This window comes from Hypanus sabinus, chromosome X1, assembly GCF_030144855.1.
Source record: "Hypanus sabinus isolate sHypSab1 chromosome X1, sHypSab1.hap1, whole genome shotgun sequence".
In the NCBI taxonomy this organism is placed as follows: Eukaryota; Metazoa; Chordata; class Chondrichthyes; order Myliobatiformes; family Dasyatidae; genus Hypanus; species Hypanus sabinus.
The window spans coordinates 42,150,921-42,177,999 of record NC_082738.1 but is presented as its reverse complement, the minus strand read 5'-3'; the positions used below and the strand labels follow the sequence as shown (position 1 = coordinate 42,177,999).

General features: G+C 41.9%; 1 protein-coding gene across 1 annotated transcript in view; it reads left to right on the top strand.

Annotated features, from left to right (window-relative positions):
- The window catches only part of LOC132384866 (potassium voltage-gated channel subfamily H member 4-like), a 217,383-nt gene that overhangs the window by 119,160 nt on the left and 71,144 nt on the right, over positions 1-27,079 (top strand). The window contains exons 5-9 of the mRNA XM_059956468.1: positions 846-1,089; positions 7,736-7,893; positions 13,408-13,615; positions 17,392-17,586; positions 17,927-18,126. Of these exons, the coding sequence (XP_059812451.1) occupies positions 846-1,089; positions 7,736-7,893; positions 13,408-13,615; positions 17,392-17,586; positions 17,927-18,126 (1,005 nt within the window). The remainder of the gene's footprint in view (positions 1-845; positions 1,090-7,735; positions 7,894-13,407; positions 13,616-17,391; positions 17,587-17,926; positions 18,127-27,079) is intronic.

Below are 27,079 nucleotides of genomic sequence, written 5' to 3'. Positions count from 1 at the left end.
AATTAAATAGAGATGAGGTTTGGCATATCTTCATACTCTGACAGAATTGGGCAGTTCGCAGAGCACGATGAGCTGAAGTTTCTAACATTGGTCTCGCTATAACATTGCTCCCTGGAACAGTAATTACTACATTTTTACCTTGTTCGAGCTGCCCTACTCCTACATTCCTGCACTTCAAATGAAAAAAAATTATCAAACTTGGAAACCTGTAGAATTAGGAGAGAAAAATTACAAGTTGCACAAACCTTAGATGTGCAGAAGCCAGAAATACACCAAACAGCACTGAAATGGCAAAATATGTGTTTGAAATGAGGTAGGTGATGATGCACCAGCATCAGTTTATAAACCTGCAGATTAGGAGGAAATGAAGCATATTTTCTCTAGCAAGGGGGATAAAAAGGAAATTAAGTAGGTTCCAGTTGGAATTAAAATCATTTCTGCAGAAGGAAGGAAACTAGATTTTTTTCTGATGAATGTGGTATTTTAAGAGGTGAATTTGTTAGATTCAATTAATCTTTTCTTCCTTAAAAATACTTGCATTTTATTTCTGTGCAATTCCACATAGAATCCTACCACTCTAGTTCCATTCTTTTCTTGATATCCTTTCATGCTAACATACAAATAGAAATGTAGAAAGTAGTAAATCCCAACGGTTAACCAGCTGTTGAAAAGGAATCAAGCCCAAATGTACCCCATTATGCCAGATATGTATCTCATTGTGTTGATTTAGATGGATTTACCTATTGATTAGAACTAAATGTCTAGGTGTAAACTGTATTATATAGCTGAAAACCTGTGGAACAATTTATAGTTTCATTAAACTACTTGAATTTCTTTTTTGGTAGAACATGTTTGAAAATAAGCCCTCTCTACCCGAGTACAAAGTGGCATCGATCCAGAAATCCCGCTTCATCCTCCTGCACTACAGTACCTTCAAAGCGGGCTGGGACTGGCTTATCTTGCTGGCCACGTTTTATGTCGCGGTGACTGTTCCGTACAACGTTTGCTTCACGGAGACCGAGGACAGCTCCTCCGCTTCCCGCAGCACCACTGTGAGTGACGTTGCTGTGGAAATGCTCTTCATCTTCGGTAAGGCAAACTTGTAGTTCATTATTTTGGCACCACAGAACATGACAGAACAGAACTTTTTCAGGCAAAAAAGGGCTGCAGTCACTTAGTTTTCTTCAATAGTTTTTGATACATGTATCACTTTAATCTAATTGCTCATTTTACCCATTTAATAATGCTTTTCTACCTTTTCAGACTGTGTCAAATTCTAATACTCCACTTTTTTTCACAATTCTAAGACTCCACAATGTTTCCTCCACTTAGATCAGTCATTTCCATTCGGTTGCCTTTTCAGTATTCATCTTATTCATTTCCCTCTAAATCTGTTCCCCAAGTATTTTTACCAAATTACTGATATTACTCTGATCAGCAGGTGGCAATTTCAATTAATAGTGAATTAAAGTAATACCAATGGTTGTACTATACTGCATGATTATTGTAAATTGCTTGAAATTCAATAATAAAATTTAGGGTCATAAACTGCCATGAAAAACTAGGCTTAGTCTAAGTCACTTACAGGCATCAATCATTCCATGCAATCCTGAGTTGCAGTTCTTACTACTGCGGGCTCACATACTTTAGTATTGGGTATCGGGGACATCGTTAAAAGGTGAAGCCTCAGGAAGGCAAGGACCTCCATCATCTAGGACATGCCCTCTTCTCATTGTTACCATCAGGGAGAAGGTGCAGGAACCTGACACATTCAATGTTTTAGGACAGCTTCTTCCCCGCCGCCATCAGATTTCTAAACGGATAATGATGCTGGTGATAGGATTTTACAGAAAGAGGAACCTTCTTGGGAAGGAGCAATACTGGCACTCTTCTTAGGGAACGAGGCAGGACAAGTCACTGATATGTCAGTTGTGGAGACTTTGGGGAGACAGTGACCACAATTCTATTAATTTTAAAATATTTGTGGAAAACGATAGAGCAGGTCCACAGGTTAAGGTCCTGAATTTGAGCAGGGCCAGCCTTGAGGACATTAGGCAGGATTAGGGAAAGGCTGGCTATGCTGGATCTTTATTCCCTGGAGCACAGGAGAATGAGAGGTGACCTCACAGAAGTTTCTCAAATCGTGATGGCCATGAAATAAGGTGGACGGTCATAGTCTTTCCACCAGAACTGTGGAGTCAAAAGTGAGAGGGCACGGATACAAGAGGGGAGAGATTTAAAAGAGACCTGAGAGACAACTTCTTTACACAGAGGGTAGGGAATACCTGGAGTGACCTGCCAGAGGAAGTGATCAAGGCATTTACAATTTCAACATTTAAGAGGTATTTGGATAGGTGCATGGAACGAAAGGGCTTCAAGGGTAATGGCTGAATGCAGTCAACTGGAACTAACAGGGAGGATGCTGTGGTTGTCATGGACTGGTTGAGTCTAAGGGCCTTTTTCCATTCTGTATTACTCTATGATAGGAGAAAGACCAACGGTGGGTTACTGGCACCTTAAAGCCATTCATTTCAGGCAGATGGGGCTCGTCAGCTCATCTGATCTCAAGCCTCTACTGCCTTATGGTATACTCACTCATGGGGAAGGCTTCAGGTGTAAACCCCAAGAGAAACATCTGGAGCTGGAGTCCAACAGGCAATCCGATGTCGAGTTCAGTGACTGGAAACTCCTGCAACACTGCTGGTCCCAAACTGTATCAGTGTCTGCCGTTCCTTTGCATTCATCATTTGCGTGGGGGGTGGGGATTACGGGAGAGATTGCTACATAGGGAACAGCTTGCTCTCCATATCATACTACTTAGACTTGTGTATCTGGGCAAGTAGGCTGCAATATCCATGGTCAATTCTAACCAGCAGAAGCCCTCACCTCACCATTACTCGATGACCCTATGACAGCTGTACGACTCTCCTTGTAACTTCATCAATATTGTGTGGCTGACTTCAGAGGCATGTGGTACCTGCTCCTTGTGCCACGATCACCATCAGCATGCAGCACATTCCATTAGCATTGAATCTTACTTGGAAAGAAAAATGAGTGATTACATTTTCAAATTTGATTTTCTGTCCTTTGTTAGCTTTCCAAACTTCCTGACTCTAAATTGAAAATGAAAAATAAATGCTAATTAATTTTTAAATGCAGATTTGTGCCTGGGAGGAATAAAAGATATATTGAATTACAGAAAAGTTCTGAAGACTGTACCAACTGGAAATCTGTGAACTATTTGTCTTTGAGTTTAATTCTCAGCTGTGTAATATCTGTGTGGTTTTGCCAACCCTGTTGCTCTTGATTTGTTGTTTGGAGTAGTAGGTGACACATAGCTGTGGTCAGGGCTGGTTTATGTTGTTCAGCCACTTTTGTGCTATCACTACAGCAGCGTGGTAGGTGGCTGGCAGGAACTAGAAAAGTATTGGTCTACATTCAGTGATAGAGCAATATTGCTCACAGCTGACCACAGGGAAAGTTGCCCCACAAAGCACTTCAGAGACAGTAGAGTTTCTTCAGATGCTGGAAATCTTGAGCAATGCACACAAAAATACTGGAGGAACTCAGCAGGTCAGGAAGCGTTTATAGAAGGGAATAAACAGTTGACGTTTCAAGCCAAGATCGTTCCTGATGAATTCCTTCAGTGTTTTGTGTGTGTTCCACAATGCACTTGCAGTCTCTGTGGTGTGAGCTTCCCTCTTCTGATGTTGATTACTGTCAAGTCTCAGTATGATTGCTGGCATTCACTGCTTGTGAAGATATCAGGCTCAAATATTCTAAAATATTCTCAAAGACCATAAACGTAATAAATGGCTACAAGAGTGGGCTATACAACCCCTTGTGCCTGTTCTGCCAGATCATGGCTTATGAAACCATCCAAGTGGTTTTATACATTCTTCTCCATCTCCCATGACTTTGCCCTTTTCATTATCCTATCTATATCCCTCTGTAGCTTCTCTGCATCCTCCTCACAACACACAATGCCACCTAGCTGTGACTCATTGGCAGACTTGAATGTCTCATACCTGATGGAGAGTGGGAACAGTTGGAACTCCAGCAAAAAATGCCTGCAACAACCTATTGGTCACTAACTGTCAGCCCAAAATGACACATTTATTGACTTTCTCTGCTTCTGTCCATTAATGAATCCCCACTCTAAGCCAATATATGTTCAATAATGCTATGCACTCTAATTTTCTTTAAAAATATTTTGTATTGCATCTTATTAAGGGCCTTCTCAAACTTCCACTGCACTGGTTTTCCCTTTTCTGTTTTACCAGTGACAGCCTCAGAAAAGTCCCTTTCCTAAAACCATGATGAATCTGCCTGTTCCTATTACTGTTTTGCAACTACTCTACTTTGCAACCAGCTTCTTAATAGTAGATTCCTTTCCACTACAGATTAAGAAGCAAAAGCACACGTTTTACTGAATATTTTACTTCAGAGTGTAATTTGAAGATTGATGTACAGTACATATGTTCAATAAAGGTAGCTAAAATATGCCATAAAGGTATTAAATAATGAAATACTCCAAATCCATTATATTATACAGTGGATTCCAGTTAATTGGGCTATTGGTTAATCAGGGCAGTTGCTATTTGGGATAAGAACAAAAACTAATTGAAAAAATAGTCACTATTCCCTTCATTTATTGGGGATGCTATGACAGGAGATTGTTTCTAGCCAGTGTTGGTTGTGAGCACTTGTGACTCTACACCCTGCTTAGAGCGAACAGTTTCTAAATAGCGTCAATTGTGTGTGTTTGTGTCCAAAAAGCAGTGAATTTTGACACTAATAGTTGGTGAGAAATAAGCAGTAAGACAATTCAGAACTGTAATGCTAACTGTGGTTTCAGGCATTCAGGCTTAAAGATACCAGAAACAGCCAGGAGTGAAAGTGAAACAATTGCGCTACTTCAACAGGTTAGGAACTACAAAGAATTTGAAGGTATCAACAATCATCTTGAACGTTACAATGAAACTGAAGATTTGGAGGATGCAATCGTTGAAAGCATTTTATGAAGGCAGTCCATTATCTGAACTGTGTCTGCGCTGATTTTATTTATTTGCAGTTCAGCTAAAACATGGCAGCTGATTAGCGAATTGCTGCTGAAAGCCTATGAAGGTCTGATTTGCCCTGTCGGGTGGGCCCAAGGTGCCACAAGCCTGGCAGGAGTTCCAGGTAGCATGTTGCTGACTTTACACATGCAATTTCTGTACTGGCAGTTAACGAGTTGTCCCCAAAAGTCTTTATGGATGAATTCCTCTGTCAATAACTATTAGGAACTAATGCGCAGTTTTATAGTAATATAATAGAAGTGGTAGTTTTCTCATTTGTTCTGGATTTCATTTAAACACATAATTTGTTATTCAGTTAAACAGTAGTTTGTCTTTTTTTTATAACTTTTTACCTATTTCCATGAAACTTTAGCTAATTGGAGCAGCTGCTTAATTGGACTAAAGTGTACTGGTCACGATGTGTCCCAATTAAATGCAATCCACTGTATTTATGCAAGGAAATTTCCATTTATTACCTGATATTTTAAGTATTTTACTGAGTGTGAAATAAAAATTGAATTACATCTGTATGATTACGATAAAAGTGGAAGTATTGTGGAGTAATTTTGTTAAAAATTTTTAAAAATATATTTTTACAGATTAATTCAAGGGAATTATGATCACATACATAAAAAAGTATACAAGTATATAGGGCTCTGAGACTTAGCTAACCAGCAGTTATGGCTTAGTATGCTACTAAAAACTCAATTGATCCTTGAAGTTATTTGAAGAGTGTTTTACAGCAAGCATCATTTTTAAATACATAAAGTTCTTGTCAGTTCAACTGACGTCTCTGACTGTTTTAGAACAGGGGTCGGCAACCTTTTTGCCTCTGTGGGCCGGATTGCGTATTAATGAGCAGACAGTGGGCCAGATAAATGCCATAAAAAAACTTGAAATATGGGAGTTGTCCATTTAAGTACACCTAGTTATGTATTGCCCCAAGTTAATGAATAACGCATGCTAGAAAATCATTTGTGCCTAAGGTTGCCTACACCTGTTTTAGAATATTATGCCAAACACTACAGAAAGGGTGAAACAACAGAAGAAACTCACATTAAATTGTCCATGCACAGAAATCCTAGTTTATGTTGCCTTCAGGATATAATTACAATGAAAGTAGATTGGATTCTTTTTTATTAATTTTATGGGACATGGGTATCACTGTTCTGTCCAGCATTTATTGCCCAATTCTAATTGCATTTGAGAAGTTCCGAGTGAGCTGCCTCCATGAACAGCTCCATTACTTCTGATGAGGCTGCTACCAGGCTGACCCAGCAACAATGAAGGAAGAGCAATGTTCTGTAGCGTCAGGGTGACGTGCCACTTGTCCTTCTGGTGCCAGAGGTTGCAGGAATGGGCCGAATGCTTAACTTGGTAGAATCTGAATCAGATTTATTATCTGTTGTGAAAATTGTTGTTTTGCAGCAGCAGTAGAGTGCAATACATAAAATATACTATAAGTTACAATAAGTAATATAAAAATTAAGTAAGTATTGCACGTAGAGAGCAAAATAGCAAGGCAGTTTTCTACAGATGTGCCGTGGAGAGCATCACCATCTGGTATGGAGGAGCCACCCCAGAGGATCAGTAAAAGCTGTAGTGAGCTGCAAGGAGCCAGCTCCATCATGGGCACAATCTTCCCTACCATTGAGGGCAATGCCTCAAGAAGGCAGTATCCATCATGAAGGACCCTCACCGTCCAGGACATGCCCACTTCACATTACTACCATCAGGGAGGAGATATAGGAACCTGAAGACACACACTCGACATTTTAGGAGTAGCTTCATCCTCTCTGCCATAAGATTTCGAATGTACCATGAACACTACCTCACTGTTTTTCCTTAACTATTTTGCTCTCTTTTTGCACTACTTCTTTACCTGTCTTTCTATCTATTTACTTATCTGCTTATTTTTATATATTTTTAGTTGTAACATAGTGATTTTTATATATTGCACTGTACTGCTACTGCAAAACAACAAATTTCACGACATATGTCAGTGATGATAAACCTGATTCTGATTCTGAATTTTAAGTTCTGCAGGGTAGAATTCTCATGCGGAGGATGGTCGTTGTCTGGTACGAGCTGCCAGAGGAGGTAGTGGAGGCAGATACAACGACATTGAAATGCATGTGAACAGGTACTTTGGTGGGAAAAGCAGAGAGGATATAGGTCTAATGCAGGCAAATGGGATTAGCATTGGCAGCATTTTGGTCAGTGTGGACAAGATGGGCTAAAGAGTCCCACTTCTGTGCTGTATCATCATGATTCCTCAGGGTGTCATAACTGATTTCTAATTTATTCTTATTTAAGCCCCTGACAAATAGACTTTGCAGTGCAAATTAATGTAGGTGAGCAGCTGTGCAAGCGCGGGCTGGTTTATCAGTCACTCCCAAGCTCAACATTGCTGCAGTCATTGGACATTAGCAAACTGTTTATAGAGCTGAATCTTCCCTAGTTTTATGACTCAACATCCCATCATTTAATACACTTGCAAACAGCAGGCAATGGAAGAGAAGTTTGAACTAAAGCTGTCCTGAAATATCTAATTACTGCTCATTTTACATATAATATTATTGGTGTCAATCTGCAAACTTCCATTAAGTTTCTTGATATTATGAACACCATTATTTTCTCCATTAATACATTGTTTTATTTTCTTTATCCAACAGATATTATCCTGAACTTTCGGACTACCTATGTTAGTCAGTCAGGTCAAGTGGTTTATGAACCCCGATCCATCTGCATCCATTATGGAACCACATGGTTTATTGTGGATTTAATAGCTGCATTACCATTTGACCTTCTCTATGCCTTTAACATAACCGTGGTAAGTTACACTTTACCTTTTGCCAGTGTCCATAGGTGCAATGCAGTTATTCCTAGATGAGGATTAAGGTTTTTCTGAATGGATAATACTTTTTGGGAAGTCATATAGGATAGGATGTATATCGTAAATGGTAGGCACTAAGGAATATTGATAAACAGAGGAATCTTGGGTTTTTTGGTTAATATAGGTTAATAGGGTGGTGAAGACATATTGCATGTTTGCTGTCAATGCTTAGGGTGTAGAATATAACATTGGAATATCATGTTGCAACTTTACAAAACGCTAGTTAAAATGCACTTGAAATACTGTGTGCACTTCTGGTTGCCTCACTATCGGAAAACTGTGGTTGTGCTAGGGAAAGCGCAGAGGGGATTTACCAGGATGGTGCCTGGATTGTAGAACTTCAGTTATGGGTAGGTTGGGCTTGTTTTCCCTGGAGTGAAGGAGGCTGAGGGGTGACTTGTTAAAGGTGTATAAAATCAGAAGAGGCATAGATAGATGGTCAGAACTATTTTCCCATTGCAGATGCATCAAAAACAAGAGGCTTTAGGTTTAAGATGAGAGATGTTTACACAGAGAATGGTTAACATCTGGAACTTGATGTGGAAGACACAGGAAAATGGGATTAGTAGGTCAACATTGAGGTAGTAGGCTAAGGGCCTGTTTTCACGTTGTACAGCTCTATGACTCTAGCTATCACTACATGAGAGACAGGAGGCACTAAAGATTTGTGCCCAGGAGCAGATACAATGGCCACTTAATATCAGTAATTTCACTACCCATACAACTCAAAATAATAATTCACTTGTGAAAGCGTTTCTCCAGAATTCATAGTAAGAGATATTGATAACTTTACAGTGAGTATATCAATGATGGTGAAGTCCATTGAAATGTGAGGATATTTGCAACAGCAGCACTTCTGATCACTCTCCGAGTTAGAAATGTTCAGTTTATTAAACTTTCACTTAGTTAATAGATTGTTTTTAATGGCAATGACAAGAAAATCCATTGCTCTTCCAATGTATTTAAAACATCAAAAGGCATCCATTGAAAACACTGACAAGCAAAAGTTTAGCAAGGACATCTTAGGACAGGTGATCAAAAGCTTTGTCAGAGAGGAACGTTTTAGGAGAGGTGTTAAGGGAAAGTTAAGATGCAGAGAGTTTTGTTTTGGGAGGGCAGAGGGCATGATATTGTGGTGAGAATTCCAAATCATAGAGCCTGGACAACTGAAGGTATTTCTGCCGATGATACAGGAATTAATATTAGGGGTACCAAAAAAAAACTGAAGTTGGGGGATCTATGGGTTTTAAAGCTGAAATAGATTATAGAATTGGATGGAAGTACTTGGAGAGGTTTGAAGACAATGAAAAAAGTTTCAAAACTGAGGCATTGTCAGTGTGGGAGCCAGTACAGGTCAACAAACAAAGCCAACACTGGAGGTGAGACTTGGACCAAGTTAAAATATGGTATGGTTTTAGGTGAACAATTTATGTAGGGTAGAATAATGGATGTGATGGCCTGAGGTAAAGATCATAGGCAGTGGCATAGATCATAGACCATGGCTTCTGCCTTCCCCGGCTTTAGATGTGGACAATTTCTGTTCATTCTGTCTTGAATATCAGACGAATACTGTGACAAGCTAAGGCAGTAGACTGGCCTAAGGAGATAGTAGTGTGGTGGAGCCGAGCAGCGAAACATCCATTTGAAACTATCAGCAGATCTGAATGATCCTACCCAGGGGTTCACAAAGCAAATGACTCTTCTCCTTATCAGAATTGAATAAAACTAGAGGGCACAGACTTAAGGTAGGGGTAAAAGAAGTAGAGAGGATCTGAAAGGGAGGGGTGAGTATCTTGAATGCCCTGCCTGGGAGAGTAGTGGAAGAAAACGTTCTGACAGCATTTAAGAAATATCTGGATAAGCACTTGAATTGCAAGGCAGTGCCAAGTGCCAAGCGCTGGCAGATGGGATTAATACAGATGGGTGCTCAGCATGCATACGCTGGGCGAAATGGCCTATTTCCATGCTGTATATTCTATGACTCTATGCAGATGGAAAATGGGAGAGAGTCAAGGAAATATCCTTGCGGGACTCCAAAGTTAACCGTGCAGGAATAGCAAAAAAAAACAATATGACTATAAATTAACAAATAAGATTTGAACCAACAGGAATAATTCCACCCAGCTGGGAACAGGAGAAATACTGGAGGAACTGTGTAGTGTAGGTGAGCTAGTTTGGCTTCATCATGTGTGCGAGACACGTAATTTAAATGAGGATCACTCAGGTAAAGTGGAGGGTGGGGGGGACTGAGTGAATGGAAATTCCCAAAACAACTGGTGTGAGAACCTGGGGTTGGGGTGGAGAGGGGTGCTCTCATCATAGTCCAGCGCCAATCCTTAAAGAAAGTGCATTCTTTAATCACATCTGCTTTAGTCTAGTCCTTATGAACTATTTGGTAGTTAATACCCAATTGATTTGTTTCAATTAGATGATGGAACTAACTGTTATGAATCTGTTTTGCTGACAGGCATATAATTAAAAAAAAATTTCTGTATAATCATTCCATAACCACCCACTCATAAATTAAACAGAGAAGCCTGGATTGTTTTTCTAAATTCTCTTAGGCCAGCAGTTACTAGGCAAGTGCCTCTCTGGTGTGACAATACATATGGATTAATAAAGATTTGGATGTTTTCTCAAGTTAGTCTGAAAACTTGCAAATGGGTAATGCAAGGGGCTGCTTTGTCACTTTGTCCTTCTGGGACATCCACTTGAGGGCAGGGTTTCCTTCTTGGGGGAAACTTGGAATGTTTTCCAGAGCTGAGGCAAAAGCAGAGATGAGTGATGTCATACAGTTGGCTATGTAGCTGCACTCAGCTGTGTCAAACCCAATGAGGTTTAGGTGGTTCCCTGGGGTGGGACACCATGGTAGTGTAGCAGTTAGCGGGACGCTATTACAGCTCGGAGATCGGAGTTCATTTCCTGTGTCGTCTGTAAGTGTTTGTACATTTTCCCCGTGACTGCATGGGTTTCCTCCAGGTGCCCTGGTTTCCTCCCACAGAGCAAAGTCATGCCGGTTAGTAGGTTCATCGGTCATTGTGAAATAAATTGTCCTTTGATTAGGTTAGTGTTAAATAGGTGCAATGCATTTCATTGGGCCAGAAGGGTCTGTTCTGTGCTGTATCTAAATAAAAATAGAAGATTAAAAAAATCAAAGGTTTTTCTTGTAAAAGTCAGGTGAGTTAGGTGAATGGTGGAGGGTATCAGGAATTTGATCAGAGAGAGCTGAGCGTCATCAGGATTCATTTTTAACCTGATAAATTATGTTGACATGATATCACCAAATTCCATTGGTCAGATCATTTGCCAGGTAATCCTTGGGTTTGAGGGGAATTACAGCTGTATATGACCTCAGTTCAACCCACTTTGAGTACTGTGTTCAGTTCTGGTCACCTCACTACTGGAAGGATGTGGATACTACAGAGAGAGTGCAGAGGAGATTTACAAGAATGTTGCCTGGATTGGGGAGCATGCCTTATGAGAATAGGTTGAGTGAACTTGGCCTTTTCTCCTTGGAGCGACGGAGGATGAGAGGTGACTTGATAGAGGTGTACAAGATGATGAGAGGCATTGATCATGTGGATAGCCAGAAGCTTTTTCCCAGGACTGAAATGGCTAACAGTTTTGAAATGGTGCACAGTTTTAAGCTGCTTGGAAGTAGGTACAGAGGAGATGTCAGAGGTACATTTTTCACACAGAGAGTGGTGAGTGCATGGAATGCACTGCTAGCAACGGTGGTGGAGGCAGATACGATAGGGTCTTTAAAGAGGCTCTTAGATAGGTACATGGAGCTTAGAAAAATAGAAGACTATGCGGTAGGGAAATTCTGGGCAGTTGCTAGAATAGGTTACATGGTTGGCACAACATTGTGGGCCAAAGGTCCTGTAATGTGCTGTAGATTTAGAATAAATAAATAAATAAATAAATTGCATGGTGCTTCAGCATTGCTGTACATAATGGATGTATGATCCAGACCCTGCTCCTTTGCTGCAGCATTCACCCAATCTATCTTCCAATTCATCTGATAATCAAAGACAGGTCATGGCCTACAGACCTGATAGATGGGTCAAGAGAGGAAAGGCGAAGTAAAGCCTTAGACCATAAGATACAGGAGCAGAGGTAGGCCATTCAGCCCATTGAGTCTGCTCTGCCATTCAATCATGTGCTGATCCAATTCTTCCAGTCATCCCCACTCCCCTGCCTTCTCCCCATACCCTTTGATGCCCTGGGCAATCAAGAGCCTATCTATCTCTGTCTTTAATACACCCAATGACTTGGCATCCACAGCCACTCATGGCAACAAATTCCACAGATTTACCACCCTCTGACTAAAGTAATTTCTCTGCATTCCTGTTCTAAATGGACGTCCTTCACTCCTGAAGTCATGCCCTCTTGTCCTAGACTCCCCTACCATGGGAAATAACTTTGCCATATCTAATCCAGCCATTCAACATTTGGAATGTTTCAGTGAGATTCCCCCCCCCCCCCCGCACCATTCTCCTGAACTCCAGGGAATACCTTCATTCTAATGTGGCCGCATCGAGCTGTGCATAGTGCCTGAGCTTGCAATCTGAGTGTCACTGGTGACAAGGTTCTGCTGGGTTTGACCTGTTCTACATAGCATTGAGAAGGATGGGCCTGGCCACGTTAGCTTGGAATATTCCTTCAGGTAAACTGCCAAAGCACCTGTCTGCTGGTGTAACATTTCTGCAGCAAACCTTTGTTATCCATCAGTCACCTGAAAGCCCTGCCAGTGAAGGAGGTGGTGGATCCTATTGGGTGGTTCTCTAAGCAGATTCAAAATCATTTGACCAGAATTTCCAAACAAGCTAAAAGACCTTGCTTGGCTGCTGATGAGAGGGGACCCCTCACAAGATCCATTAAGCACAGCCAGGTTCAGTCCTGGCGCACTCTGTCCTCGAGTGGCTGCGATGTGGCGAGATGTCACATGTTACAATGGTGGTGTGCAGAGAGCATCTCTGAACGCACAACACATCGAACCTTGAAGTGGGTGGGCTACAGCAGAAGACCACAAACATACACTTAGTGTCCACTTTATTAGGTACAGGAGGCTGATTTATTCTCTTGAAGGACAGGAGTGAAGCAACTGGTGTTTTAATACAATCCAATCGTTTCATGCTTGTAATTACAAAGACACAGTTTCTATTAATTATTTTAATTATGTGAATTTAAACGACCCAGCTCCCTGCTGGACTTCAGACTCATGTGCCAGACCTCTAGCTGCCAATTTGTAAATTAAACACTTTGCTGTTGTGTCCATTATGGGAAAATAATAGGATAAATATTGCTCAAAGAAACATCACGAGACACCATTTGGGAATTCTTACCCCCTCCTTGATGTTCTATTTTAAGGCATCAATGTTTATGTTTTAGTGATTGGATTAGCTATCATCTGAAATTAAACATTAGCTGCTCTGACGTATTTTCCAGACCTCCCTGGTTCACTTGTTGAAGACTGTACGCCTGTTGCGGCTGCTGCGATTGTTACAAAAACTTGACCGGTATTCCCAGTACAGTGCCATGGTCCTAACTCTTCTAATGTCAATGTTTGCACTACTTGCACATTGGATGGCCTGCATCTGGTACGTGATTGGCAGGAGGGAAATGGAAATGAATGATCCGCACACATGGGATATTGGTAAGACTAAACTAAGGTTTGATTCATAAAGTGTGGCTTTGTCTAAATATTTATTGGCTGGAAATATTGATCTTACTATCCAATCCTCACCGTTAAATGTTGTTTATTTATTTACTTAGAAATACAGCACAGTAACAGACCCTTCCGGCCCATACCACCAATTACACACGTGTGACCAATCGACCTACTAACCCATACATCTTTGAGATGTGGGAGGAAACCCATACAGTCCCAGGGAGAACATACAATCTCCTTATGAGCAGCGGCAGGAATTGAACCCGGGCCACTGGTGCTGTAAAGCTCTACAGTAGGACTAAGTTGATTTTCAAGATGGCGGCAGCGAACAATGAGACCAACAGCGACGTCCTACAGACAGTTCACAAAACTATTTCTTTTTCTCCTTCTTTCAAATGTGATTCTACTACTGAGCTGCGTGTGATTGGAACCTTTTATTTACATTTCGTTGGTCACAAGCCTATGATCAACTCTCACTTCTCTCCGATTGAGGCATCAAGCAAGGTTGAAGCCGATAAGGATGAGAGCAGCGTGCGGGGGGGGGGGGGGGGGGGGGGTTGTTGCTCAGCACCATCTGCCTGCATTTGACTGGTCTTCCTCTCCCTCTGACTAGCTGCTGTCGGACGAAAGCAGAGGAGTCTTGGGATCCACTTTGCAAGGGTTGATCGGCAATGCCGTGGACTTGCTTTGGGGGGTTTTGAGTTTCATGTTGCATGTGTTGCTGGGTTCTGTTTTTTTTTGCTGTTTTTGATTGAGATGATCAGGGTGATAGATGCAGACTGGGGCACTTTGGCGTGGAATGTCTCTGCAGCCTGCAGTGGGCTAGCAGCACAACGTTGAACTGAAATAAACTAAATACTACTGGACTCCTGGTCTTATATTTGATATTCGATGTGTTGTTTGCTCACGTTTTGCCGTTTGCGTGATTTGTTTTTTTTTGTTGCGCTTTGGGTGTTTGATGTTTTCTTGAATGGGTTCCATGGTGTTTCTTTGTTTCATAGCAAGGATGAATCTCAGAATTGTATTCTGTATACATACTTTGAAGATAAATGTAAAGATAAATCTTTGAATATAACCAAGGAATACAGTGTTGTGTAACATAAATTAATTATTTATTAGTTAAGTTGTAGTTGTATGTCTATGTTAAAGTGTCCAGAGTCTTCCTAAGATCAATTAGAGTCTTAGAAGTCAACAAGAGTTGAAACTTCTCTCCTATCTTAAAACAATAACTGTTACACAAAAGTTTGCTTGCACAGTACCTGCCTTGACACAATTGGTAGTGAAATTCAGATTTTGTTCTTTTTGCAAATTATGTCAGCAGTTAATCTACAAATGCACATCTAATTAATATTCATTAGCAGCATCCTACAGGATCAATGTACCCTCATTCCAATCTGGAGAGGTTTTGTGGAACTGTTAGGATCCTAACTGAAAGAAGATTGATCCAAGTGCCAAGTAAAGCTATTCTGAGCCACAGCATAGCACTGCCAAGGCTTTTACCAACAACCTACCTCTTCTAGTGATCAGCCAGTATTTATTGAAGCATTTGACTGCCAATAACTCTCAGTATTTAACATTCTGAAATTCATCATCCTTCACCCTTCCTCGGTCCACCAATCACCTACTGGCCCCAATCTCACCACTTCCTTTCTCTTCTTTATACTGCCTTGTTTTCTCTCAGTACTTTTAGTTCTGATGCTAGGTTCTGACCCAAAACATTGACATTTCCTCTCCCCCCACAGATGCTGTTCAACCCATTTCTCCAGCAAATTGTTGCTCCATGTTCCAGCACCTACTGTCTCCTCTCTCTCTCCGTGCTGGTTTCCTTATTGACTAAGAAATCCACAGTCACCTTGCAAACTCCAAATTCTCACATCAGGCAGTGATCAATTTCTGACCTTGGTTCCAATCAGTTTGATTTCTTCACTAGATAGTCTGATCAGCATCCTGAAAGGAGTCGACTAGACCAGCAGTTTTTCATCCTATCTCAGGCCTCAGGAAACTCAGCAGCTGGTTAAATCTAGACAACAGCAGTAACTTGACTAAGGAAAGTTATCCAGTGATTAAAGATTAGCTTTATTTGTCACATGTGCATTGAAGCATATGGTGAAATACATCATTGTGTCAATGACCAACACGGTCTGAGGACATGCTGGGGACAGCCTGCAAGTGTTGCCATGCTTCTGGTGTCAACATAGCATGTCCACAGCTTACTAACCCTAACCCAAGTGTCCTTTGGAGTGTGGGAGGAACCAAGTGGCATAGCCATGTACAACTCTTGAAGCTCCAAATAGTTGGTGTTCATTTTCCAGATCATTTTTGGAATGTGGTTGTTGCCTGAAAGACCAGCAGTTATTGCTCTCCACTACTGTCCTGCACTAAGAGTGTGATAAGCCATCTTCAATAGGCAGCTACTGGCCCCAAACTCACCATTCCCTCTCTCCCTCCTTATAATGCCCATCTTCTCTTGCTGCTCATAGTTTTGAAGCAGTGTTCAGACCCAAAACATTGACAATTCCTCTTCCATAGTAGCAGCACACAAGTGCCGGGCAAGTATTACTGGACACAGGCTAAACACATCAAATTGTTTTGTGAACAATTATATCAATTTATACAGAGTTTTGACAATGGGTCTTCACCCTGAAATGTCAACTCTGTTTCGCTTCCCAACGACGTGGCCGCCCTACAAGCAATTGCAGCATTTTCTGTTTTTTATAGATTTCCAGCATCTGCATTTTTCTTTTGATTTTCACACCGATTACACGGATGCAGGCTAACCCAGCAAGGAAGTAACAGTGTGGTACTTGGGTTACAGCACAATCCCTGTTGTAATTTTTAGATACAGTACTGTAGCTTTATTTTTCATCACAGAAACAAGCAATTAAAACACAATATAGAAAATCCTAGATCTGCAATCTAGATGAATCTTTTATAACTATTCTTCCTTGAAAATCATATATTTGCCCCAATTAAAATTATTAATTCTCTAAAGTCGGTATCAGTTTTCCTGCTATATATCTACAAACAAATGGCTACTGCTGGCAGTAATTTTACTGAGAACTTCAGCAATGTCTTGTAGTGGTCCATAATCCTGAGTTTCACTCATAGTGATTCCACCTGCTACTTTCTTGTACATTGCATTTACAACTGACAGTATAATCGGAGCTAAACAGCAAGCAAAAAGCTGGAAGAACCTTGCAGGTCAAACAGCATCTGTGGAGGTGGAAGGTGTTAAACTGACGTTTTGGTCAGGATCCTGCATCAGGATTGTGAGCCGAGGAAAAACCGTGAGGAGAATTTGGAAGGAAGCAAGTTGGTATAGGTTGACCCTGATGGGGAGGGGATGATCAAAGTTGGGGATTATATTTGGAGGTGTCTCATTCATAGCAAAGTTAGTGTAAAAATGAACAATTTAGGTGAGTTTATTTCTGATTTTGTGTATCTCTTAACCCAACGGATTTGTACTTGACAAATGCACACAAATGCTGAAGGAACTCAGTGTGTCAGGAAGCATCTATTGAGGGAAATAAACAGTCGATGTGATGAAAAGTCTCAGCCTGAAACATCACTGTTTATTCCCCTCCATAGATGCTGGCTGGCCTACTGAGTTCCTTCAGCATCCTGGGTGTGTTGCTTGAGATTTTCAACAGCTACAGAATCTCTTGTGTCTCAGATTTTCACACAAGTATACATTGGCGTGACAAGTTTTCACATGATTCGAAATTTAAACCCATGATACCTAATTTCTCTTCTTCCCCCAGGTTGGTTGAATGAGCTTGGCAAACGGTTAGAGACTCCATACACAAATGACTCACTGGGAGGTCCTACCATTCGAAGTGCCTACATTGCTGCCCTCTACTTCACCCTGAGCAGCCTAACCAGCGTTGGCTTTGGAAATGTCTCTGCAAACACAGACGCAGAGAAGATCTTTTCGATCTGCACAATGCTAATTGGGGGTAGGTGGCATGAATGTGTTCATTATGAGCTAAGCTATTTTCACTCCTCAGAACCTTTTAGGTTTTTTCACCCTGAAGCTTCACAGACCACCAGCTTCAGGCTCTAGTTTGCATATATGCAGCCTTAACCGCTAGACCCTTAACAAATCTTAACCAGCAAAGCAACCAAAGTGTCTGAATGGACTCTAATGGTTATTTTGAAGGCATCTGATTCAGGAAAGCAATGGGAAAGGGAAAAGCCAAAAATGCCATGAACCAATAAAAGTTTAAATAGTTCATCAGAAAGCCAGGTCTTGACTTCCTTTTCTCATGGTTTCACCTTTTCCATCTTCTCTTCCAGCCTTGATGCACGCCGTTGTCTTTGGGAATGTCACAGCCATCATCCAACGTATGTACTCAAGGCGATCACTCTACCACACTCGCATGAAGGACCTGAAAGACTTTATTCGAGTTCACCACCTTCCACAGAATCTCAAGCAACGGATGCTTGAATATTTCCAGACCACCTGGTCAGTGAATAACGGGATCGATGCCAATGAGGTAAAATAGCTTACCTGCATTTTATTTGATTTGCAAACCAGAAGTCTCTTTGCCACATAAGAGAGGAAGTTAGGGTTCTGATGAATTGATGGAGGCATAGAGATCTACAGCAGCAAAACAGGCCCTTCTGCCCATCTAGTCCATACTGAACTATTATTTTGCCTACTCCCATTGACCTGCACCTGGACCATTGCACTCCAATACCCCTCCCATCCTTGTGCTTATCCAAATGTCTCTTAGATTTTGAAATTGAGACCGCATCCACTGGCAGCTCATTTCACACTCTCTCCACCTTCATGTTCCCCTTAAACATTTCACCTTTCCCCACTTAACCCATGATCTCTAATTGTTGTCCCACACAACCTCAGTGGAAAATGCCTGCTTGCATTTACCCTCTCTATACCCCTCATTATCTGTCCTGAAGCAGTCTACGTTATTCAAGATGCAAATTAGATCAGACCATCCCCACTTACATCCAAAATACCACCTTGCAACGATCCCAGTGTACCATTTCAATGCACAGTCCCTGTAGGGTGCATCAGAATCTGAGGAGGATGAAGCTATTGCAATATCATCCAACTGGAATTGGAAGGTGGTCTTTCAGCATTTTAATGGGAACATTCCCAAGTAAACACCAGATAGATCTTTTGAATGGGAGGGGCTCAGGTAGGTCATGGGGAAAATGAGTGATATATGATTCTACCTAAGGATGAGGATAAGAAGGTGTTTAACCAGGTTAAAAGTGAAATCAGCTGAATGGATATTGTCAACTTTAGAAAGAGCAACCTCCTTGAGGATGGGCGGTGAGAGCTGATGCAGAAAGGAGGGTTTGAAGAATGAAGTCAGCATTATCTCTGCACTTCAGAAGAATCAGAATCAGTTTTATTGTCACTGGCATGTGTCGTGAAATTTGTTAACAGCAGCAGTTCAATGCAATAGATGATAATATAGAAAGAAGAAAATAAATAATAAATCAATCAATTACAGTATATGTATAATGAATAGATTAAAAAATGTACAAAAACAGAAGTAATATATATTTTAAAAGGTGAGGTAGTGTTCAAGGGTTCAATGTCCATTTAGGAATTGGATGGCAGAGGGGAAGAAGCTGTTCCTGAATTGCTGAGTGTGTGCCTTCAGGCTTCTGTATCTCCTACCTGATGGTAACAGTGAGAAAAGGGCATGCCCTGGGTCCTGGAGGTCCTTAATAATGGATGCTGCCTTTCTGAGACACCACTCCTTAAAGGTGTCCTGGGTACTTTGTAGGCTGGTACCCAAGATGGAGCTGATTGGATTTACAACCCTCTGCAGCTTCTTCCGGTCCTGTGCAGTAGCCCCCCACCACCATACCAGACAGTGATGCAGCCTGTCAGAATGCTCTCTATGGTACATCTGTAGAAGTTTTTGAGTGTTTCCGTTGACATACTAAATCTCTCTATAGATCTTAGAGCAATGAGAGTCAAAGCCACATCCTTTGCCCCATCCAGAACTAGTGTTCAGCAGTTAGTAGTTGGACCTTTGATTGAACTCAGGCTAAGCACTACCCAGCATACTAACACTTGAATAGAAACCAGAGTTGCCTCCTGCTCCTGAGTATATTTCCTGTTCTCACACAATAATTATGGAGACAGAACTGGAAAAGAATTATTGAAAAATCTGCACATTAGAGATCAGCAAAACTTTGTCATTAATTTGTTGGCACTGAGGAAAATGCATTTGATCTGTGGTCCACATCAAAAGAAAATAAGTTTGTCTAGACCGGACTCAAATTTAGATCTCTGAGGTAATAGAGTGGAGTGCATAGTCTTCATTCTTTGTTGATTGCTTTACTGCTCTAATGGGGAGAGGTGGCAAGCACAATTTTGCCTTAACAGAGATAATTTCAAAGAAAGTCATATCTCTTTCCTGTAATGATTAAGTTCTTAATTGAAAACTGTCTGATCCATTGAGCTTTTTAAAATCCAATAGCTTTTCTGACTAGGTGGTTCATTTGTCCTTATCCTGTAATGCCACAAAGCCAGGCATGCATTAACTAGGGGGAATAGGTCAGGCAGACAATCTGCTCCTTCCCCTACAGTAACAATGTTCACCCCCTTTACCCTTGCAGCAGCATGTAGGCTGCTCCTAACACTTCTCCACGGAGTCCTGGGGCTCTGGAAGTTGTAGGGATAACTGGGTGGGACAGTGATTCGGCTACTAATGCTGCTTCCTCACAGCTTCAGTAAGCTGGGTTCAATCGTGACCTCCTGTGCTGTCTGTGTGGAGTTTGCAAGTTCTCATTGTGATTGCAGGTATTTCCTCTGGGTGCTCTGGTTTCCTCCCATGTCCCAATGACATGGTTCTTAGGTTTTGACACCAAGTGTAAGTGAGTGGTAGATTCGGAGAGAATGTATGGGGGATGTGGGGAGAATAAAATTCAAAGTCAATGTAAATTTATTATTAAAAATATGTATGTGTCACCATGTACTACCTTGAGATTAATTTTCTTGTAGACATTAACAGGAAAATAAATACAATAGATTTGATGAAAAACTATACACAAAGACTGACAAACAACTGATGTGCAAAAGAAGACATATAGTGCAAACTACAAAATTAAATAAATAATACTGAGAACATGAGATGCAGAGTCCTTGAAAATGAGTCCATAGGTTGTGGAATCAGTTCAGTGTTGAGGCGAGTGAAGTTATCCATGACGGTTCAGGAACCTGATGACTGTAGGCTAATGATTGTTCTTGAACCTGGTAGTGTGGGACCTAAGGCTCCTATACATCTTACTCCTGTAAAATGGGATTAGTTTAAGAAAAATACTGGGCTCTTGATAGCTAGCCTGGACAAAGGTTTCCATGATGTACAACTCTATAACAATAATGCTAGATCTACGTTTCCCACTTTCTGGTGCTGCACAGCAGTGATCTAACTTGAGCACAGTGAGGTAAGATCATTATATGTAGGTCCCTTTAATTTTTTTCTTTGTAAACCAATTAAAGAATAACAGTATTTAGTGTCCTGGGACCATTCTGCATTGATGTCAGTTGGTTATGAAAGGCAGAAGAAAAGACCAGGGGTTATAAAGGCACAACTATCAGTCAAGAACCAATTTGTTAGAGGATCCACCACATAATTTCGATGCACAAAGGTCACGTGCCTCCAGTCCTGGACAGGGCTCACATACTTGTGACTTGTTGCTTTGCCCTCTCCACCATTGTGTAGTGGTTATGTTTGTGGTACTGGGAAGCCGGGTGACCATGAACAACACACACGAGAGACAGGGAGGTGAGGAACAAATGTGTATCTGTTTATTTTGCTTGTAAGTCATCTACCCAGAATGCCCTCGCACATTACGTTCAGTACGTAACACACAGGGAAGCTTGATGACAATCTGTAACAGTCAAAATAGACATGAATACATAACATTTACTCCCTCCCTTACTTTAAAGCTTTCTCCCCTTCCCATACACAGACCTAGTAACATTCAATGAAGTAATCATCAAATTCAACCAACAACAAACAAACAATGTTTTCTAAACTAGGGAATGAGGGTATCCGCCTCTATTCCCAGACATAACCCTAGGGATTATTCTGCCCCATGTGCTGAGGGTTAGTCACTAGAGATAGAATCTGTTTGGAGGCCACCTGGTCCTGTGAGGGTACCAACGACCTCGGGATGAAGTCATTTTCAAATCAAATCAAGTTTACTTACCATTCAAACCTTACATAGATACAACTGAATGAGACAGTGTTCTTCTGGGGCCAAGGTACATTTAAAATAGCATGCAAATATTCAAAAATAGCAAGTAACATAATTCAAAATATTGAGCAAAGAAGCATATTCACTTGAAAAGAAAACATATATAGTCCCAGACCCTGAGCAACAATGTCCAGCAATTGACAGTCTCCAGGCAGTGTGCAGACGCACGCAATCCAGCCTGTTATTCCACTGTTTGAACACTGGAGGGCAGCACCAACAGGAGAGGCCAGGCCCCAGCCGAGCTCAAGCACGCTGTAAAGCTTCCGCGTCTCTCACCTGGACCTGGTCTGCAGCAGCAGGCAAGCCCGAAACTTGAGGCTTAGTTCTTGCTACATCTGAGGCTACACAGCTCCCATGTCGCCTGTCCCTCCACCAGACAAGGGTAACAGGTCTGCAGCAACGTACATTGTCATTGTCCAACAGAGTCTTGCAATCACAAGTGAAAGGTCCGAGATAACTCCCACGGTTATACTGCACCAACTCTGATGCTTCCGAATAGTGGCAGCAACACTGTCTGCAGGCAGGTCAGCCCCTCCGAACCCAAACCGGCTCCTCTGATACATCCTGTTGGGCTTCTCCAATATCCCGACGGGCTTCTCCGATATCCCGACCAGCTCCTTCGACATCTCAGCCAGCTCCACCATTGACACCAGTCCAGCTAAGCCGATCAACAACCAGCTCATTGATGGAGTATCCCTGCAGTACCCAATGTTCTTGGAGTAGAATTTTCTTGGGATCATTAAAAACATACTTTACAAAGAAAAAAGCACCTTTGACTGGCCTCTAAGAGGCTGTAGCATTCACACCCGCTGCCATCTTATCAGAAGTCTCTTGGTGGTGCATGTACAGTACAGATCTTGGCTTGGGTACTGCATTGTCAGTAGGAGGCACCTCAGAAAGCACGGGTGATAGGAGACGAATGGCCTTGCTGATTAAGGACCCACATGTGATGATTCTGACTACCAAGCAGGTCACCTGGAATATCTGAGGATGGAGACCCCATTACAGGGTACGGTAGAATTTAAGGGGTTTTGATTGCAAAGGCGTGTTTCCACTTGCCTTCATACTGTTAACTAGCTTATTGAAAGCAGTCATATTGGTGTCATTTTTTTGTACTTGTTTCACCATGAATGGGGTGGCAAGCTTCCTCTCAGATTCCACTTTGAGACCTTTCAGTTCAGCTTCCACAGACAAAACCACTCAGTCTGTGAACTCTCCCTTAGTTTCTCCTTGTTGACAGTGAGACTGGACAGCAGTGGTTTCGTATCCACATTTGCTTTTTGCAGTATTTCTAAAATATCAATCTTTTATTAATCTCCTTATTATCTTCTTGTGATGTAATGGGAGCAAGGTAGTTTCCGGACCGTGAAACAGGAGTTGGGACCCCCTGCTCCAGACCAGCAAGTCTCTTAAGTTCTTCATGTGGAGTAGACCGCAGGCTACTGGAACGACGACCTGGTCCACTTAAGTTACTTGACAACCATCGACAGAACCGCCTGGATAACTGATCCTTCACCAAGCAACTCTACAATTATCGACGCTGGTCCAGGTACACTTTTCTCCATGTTGAAGAACTCAATAGAGTCGAAGTTCCCAAATGGACTGCTTCCTGGGGAACTTCTTGGATGCAGAAACAGTAGGTATCTCCACTTGGACAGCACCATGGCATTCTACACCTTCTTTAAGGGTTTCTGGTCAATTCCTCCACCTCTTTGCCCTTCTTGGATCCTCCAATAGCATTTTAACATCAAAGCCCATCAGCTTTACTGTCTCTGATTGACTAGTGGGGTCAGCAGAAAACTTCCTCTTCAGTTTAGGAATCACATTGCCTCCGCTCACTAAAACATATTTGCCATCCCCAAACTCTCACCTGAAGCACTTTACCTTCCTTCCTTCTCTAGCATCTCTGTCACACAAGTCCTTCTCTCTGCCTTTACGATCAAAGGTTCTTGATTTTATTATGCAATTCTCCACTGGCAACACAACCCCCAAACATTTTAATTCTCTTTATTTTCCATAGGCTTCCAGATTGTCGAATATTGGAGGTATTGGCCACATGACAGTCACCACCTAAGCTTCAGCGCTGAGGACTGAGTACAACATCAAGATCGTCTTCTTTTATTCTCTCTCGTGGATCTGCCATTATTTACTTGAGAACTGCTCTCTCCAAGTCTGAAGCATAATCCTTCTTAGTTCCATCCAGTGGCGAACTCCTGTCAGAACGAGGATAGCATAGCGCATGCCACTATTCAGGGTCCCAGAAGTCTTCACTGTCATGTTTTCCCAAAAGACATGCTGGTCTCTGCTTCGCACATGAGTACTCTTTGATTTCAGCTTTTCCTTGGAATATCTATACGGTTTCTTCATACCACGTATTTTTATTGTATCATTTAATTCATCTTTTTCTTCAATCTATTATTTTTTATCCATGCTGCCAATGAGGCTCAACAGTCGCCTCCACTAAGAACCCAGACTTAACAGCCAGCTTAACAATGATTCCTTTCATACTGCCCCGTTCTCCATGGAATGCTTCTGCATATTTCTTCAATACCTCTGGCAGACCAGCACTCCCACCACTCAGGTGCTCTTGTGCCAGTTGAGTTTGAGTTGCTCTAACCACGAGTGGCCCAGAAACACTGGATAATGATCTTTAACAATGTACAGTGGACGTTTCTTTCTCTGCTCATTAATCTCCACTGTAATGTGTACCACTCCCCTCACTGGAACAGCCTCACCAGTGAAAGCCTTTAAAGTCAACCTTGCCCCTTCTGGGGTGAGATCCTGCAATTTCTCCTTGTAAACTGTGACACCAGTGATACTGCAGCTCCTGTGTCCCCCTGCATCCTCACTGTCCAATCGCAGTCACCCAAAAGACATTGTCGTGCCCTGAAACAGATAAAACAAACAAAGCCCTTTCAACCACAGAGTGAGAGCTACTCAGTCCATCCTCAGTACCCTCCATTTTGTTCACATGTTGCTCTTTGTTTTTCCAAAAGTCAGTTTTCTTTATAAGTGTTTTTGGTTGACTGTCTTTTTACTTTTACAGGTGTGTTCAATATGTCGTTTTCTTTTCTCACCACAGTTTTGACAAACTAAATCCTTATACCAGCATTCTTTGCTGAATGTCCAGTTTTATGTCAGTGGAAACTTTATGAACTTGGGGAGATGCGCTTAATAGCTGTGCTTCTTTAGCTGCCATCTCCACAAATGTACTGACCTCAATTGCCTTCTGTAATGTTAGTGTCATCTGTAAGCAAACATTTCTGAATTGCCTCACTAAGCAGACAACGTACGGGTCTGTCGTAAAACATGTCATTCAGCGACTGCCCGAAATCACAGTGTTCGATTGCTTCAGCACTGCCACAAACTGTGAAACAGATTCACCTTCCTCTTGATTCCTTTTATGAAATCAAAACCTCTCAGCAATAATCGAATGTTTAGGTGAATAGTGGTCCTTTAACTATGTCCTCAAAAGGCTTATCACCAGGCTTAGCTGGTTGCACTGTACTGCGTAATAAGTTAACTGTTCTTGCACCATCACAGTTAGAAAAGTTGGAACATGACTATCATCTGGCATTTCATTTGTCAGTGCAAAATATTCAAATCTTTCAGTATATGAACTCTATTGCTGTCATTTCATTATACGGTCCCCATACTTCCAAACATGTTGGCATTTTCAAATGCAATCAGGTTCCAGAAAAGTTAACTAGTCTTCTCTATCTCTCTCTCTCTCCCTTTCTTATTGGTTTCATTTAACTGTCCTGTTCTTATTCCCCTCACCACACTTCCTGCAACCGTCTTCTTTTTGCTCACCCACGTTACACAGTGGTGCACACCGACCTTTCATGCTGAAGGGAACAAAACAACAACTATCACCTTGTCACCAGTTGTTGTTTATGGTACTGGGAAGCCGGGTGTCTGTGAATAACACACACCAGAGACAGAAAGATGAGGAACAAATGTGTATCTGTTTATTTTACTGGTAGGTCATCTACCCAGAATGCCCACACACATTACATTACGTAACACACAGAGAAGCTTGTCAGCAACCTGTAAGGGTCAAAATATACCTAAATACATAACGGTAACAAGGGCAATAAATCAAGTAGGTTCAAGGCCAGGCCAGGGAAGAGAACCCATATTGCACGGGAGAGAATTCAGGCATTGTGGAGGAGTGGGCAGTCAAGGAATCTGAACAGGGTGGGTACTGGGCCGAATGGATAGGTGAAGAGCTCAGAACTAGAGTTGGGGTTCAGTGGACAGTGGGGTAGGATCAGAGGCAGGAGAGTAGGATTGGCAGACAAAGAATAGGAATAGAGGTTGGCAGAGAAATATTGCTATCTTTGGGCTGTGGTCGCTATTCAGTGCTGGCTGTTGTTTGGGATGACGGATCTTGTTAAATCAGCAGGTCTGGGGTTGGGGTGGATGGAGCGCAGAGGTGGCCAAGGGTTGTGAGCTTTCAGGAGGGCATTATGATTGCTCTAGGACATGGGAGGGTGGTGGTGGGAGTCCAAAGGAAGCTGCACGAGGACCTATCTTAAAGCAAATCCACCCTGTGTCTGGGACCTGCCCCTTTAATTTGGACAGAAACAGAATCCAGAAGTGCTGTAGCAGTCTATTTCCGCATAACTCTCCCATACAAGTCACAGCAAGGCACACACTCCACGCCATTAGTGCACTGCGTGTCTCCAGCTGCTCTGTACACTGAGCACTCCAATACATCTGTGGTACCTAGAAGAGACATCACAGCCTTTCATCAATTCTTAGTCTCCAGTTTGGAATAGCATTTTATTCTTCACTGAAGTCGAATGGCCACAATGCAGAACCATTTGGTCCTACGTGGACCAGCGTGTAGGACCATGCCTTTGATGGACATGGTTGAGCTGGAACATGTATCAAAACAACAGCAAATAAAAACTGCTGGAGGACCTTAATGGGTCAAGCAGCAGTTTGCTGCTCCAGATTCTAGCATCTGTGGCCCCTTGTGCCTCTGTGTATCAAAAAGGTACCAGCTTCAGAATAGAGTTATTTCACTTTATTCATTTAGAGATACAGCAAGGTAACAGGCCTTTCTAACCTAACCAGCCCACTCCGTCTAATTACACCCATGTGACCAATTAACCTACAAAATCATACGGCTTTGGAATGTGGGAGGAAACCCTCGTGGTCACGGGGAGAACGTACAAACTCCCTGTAGTGGAA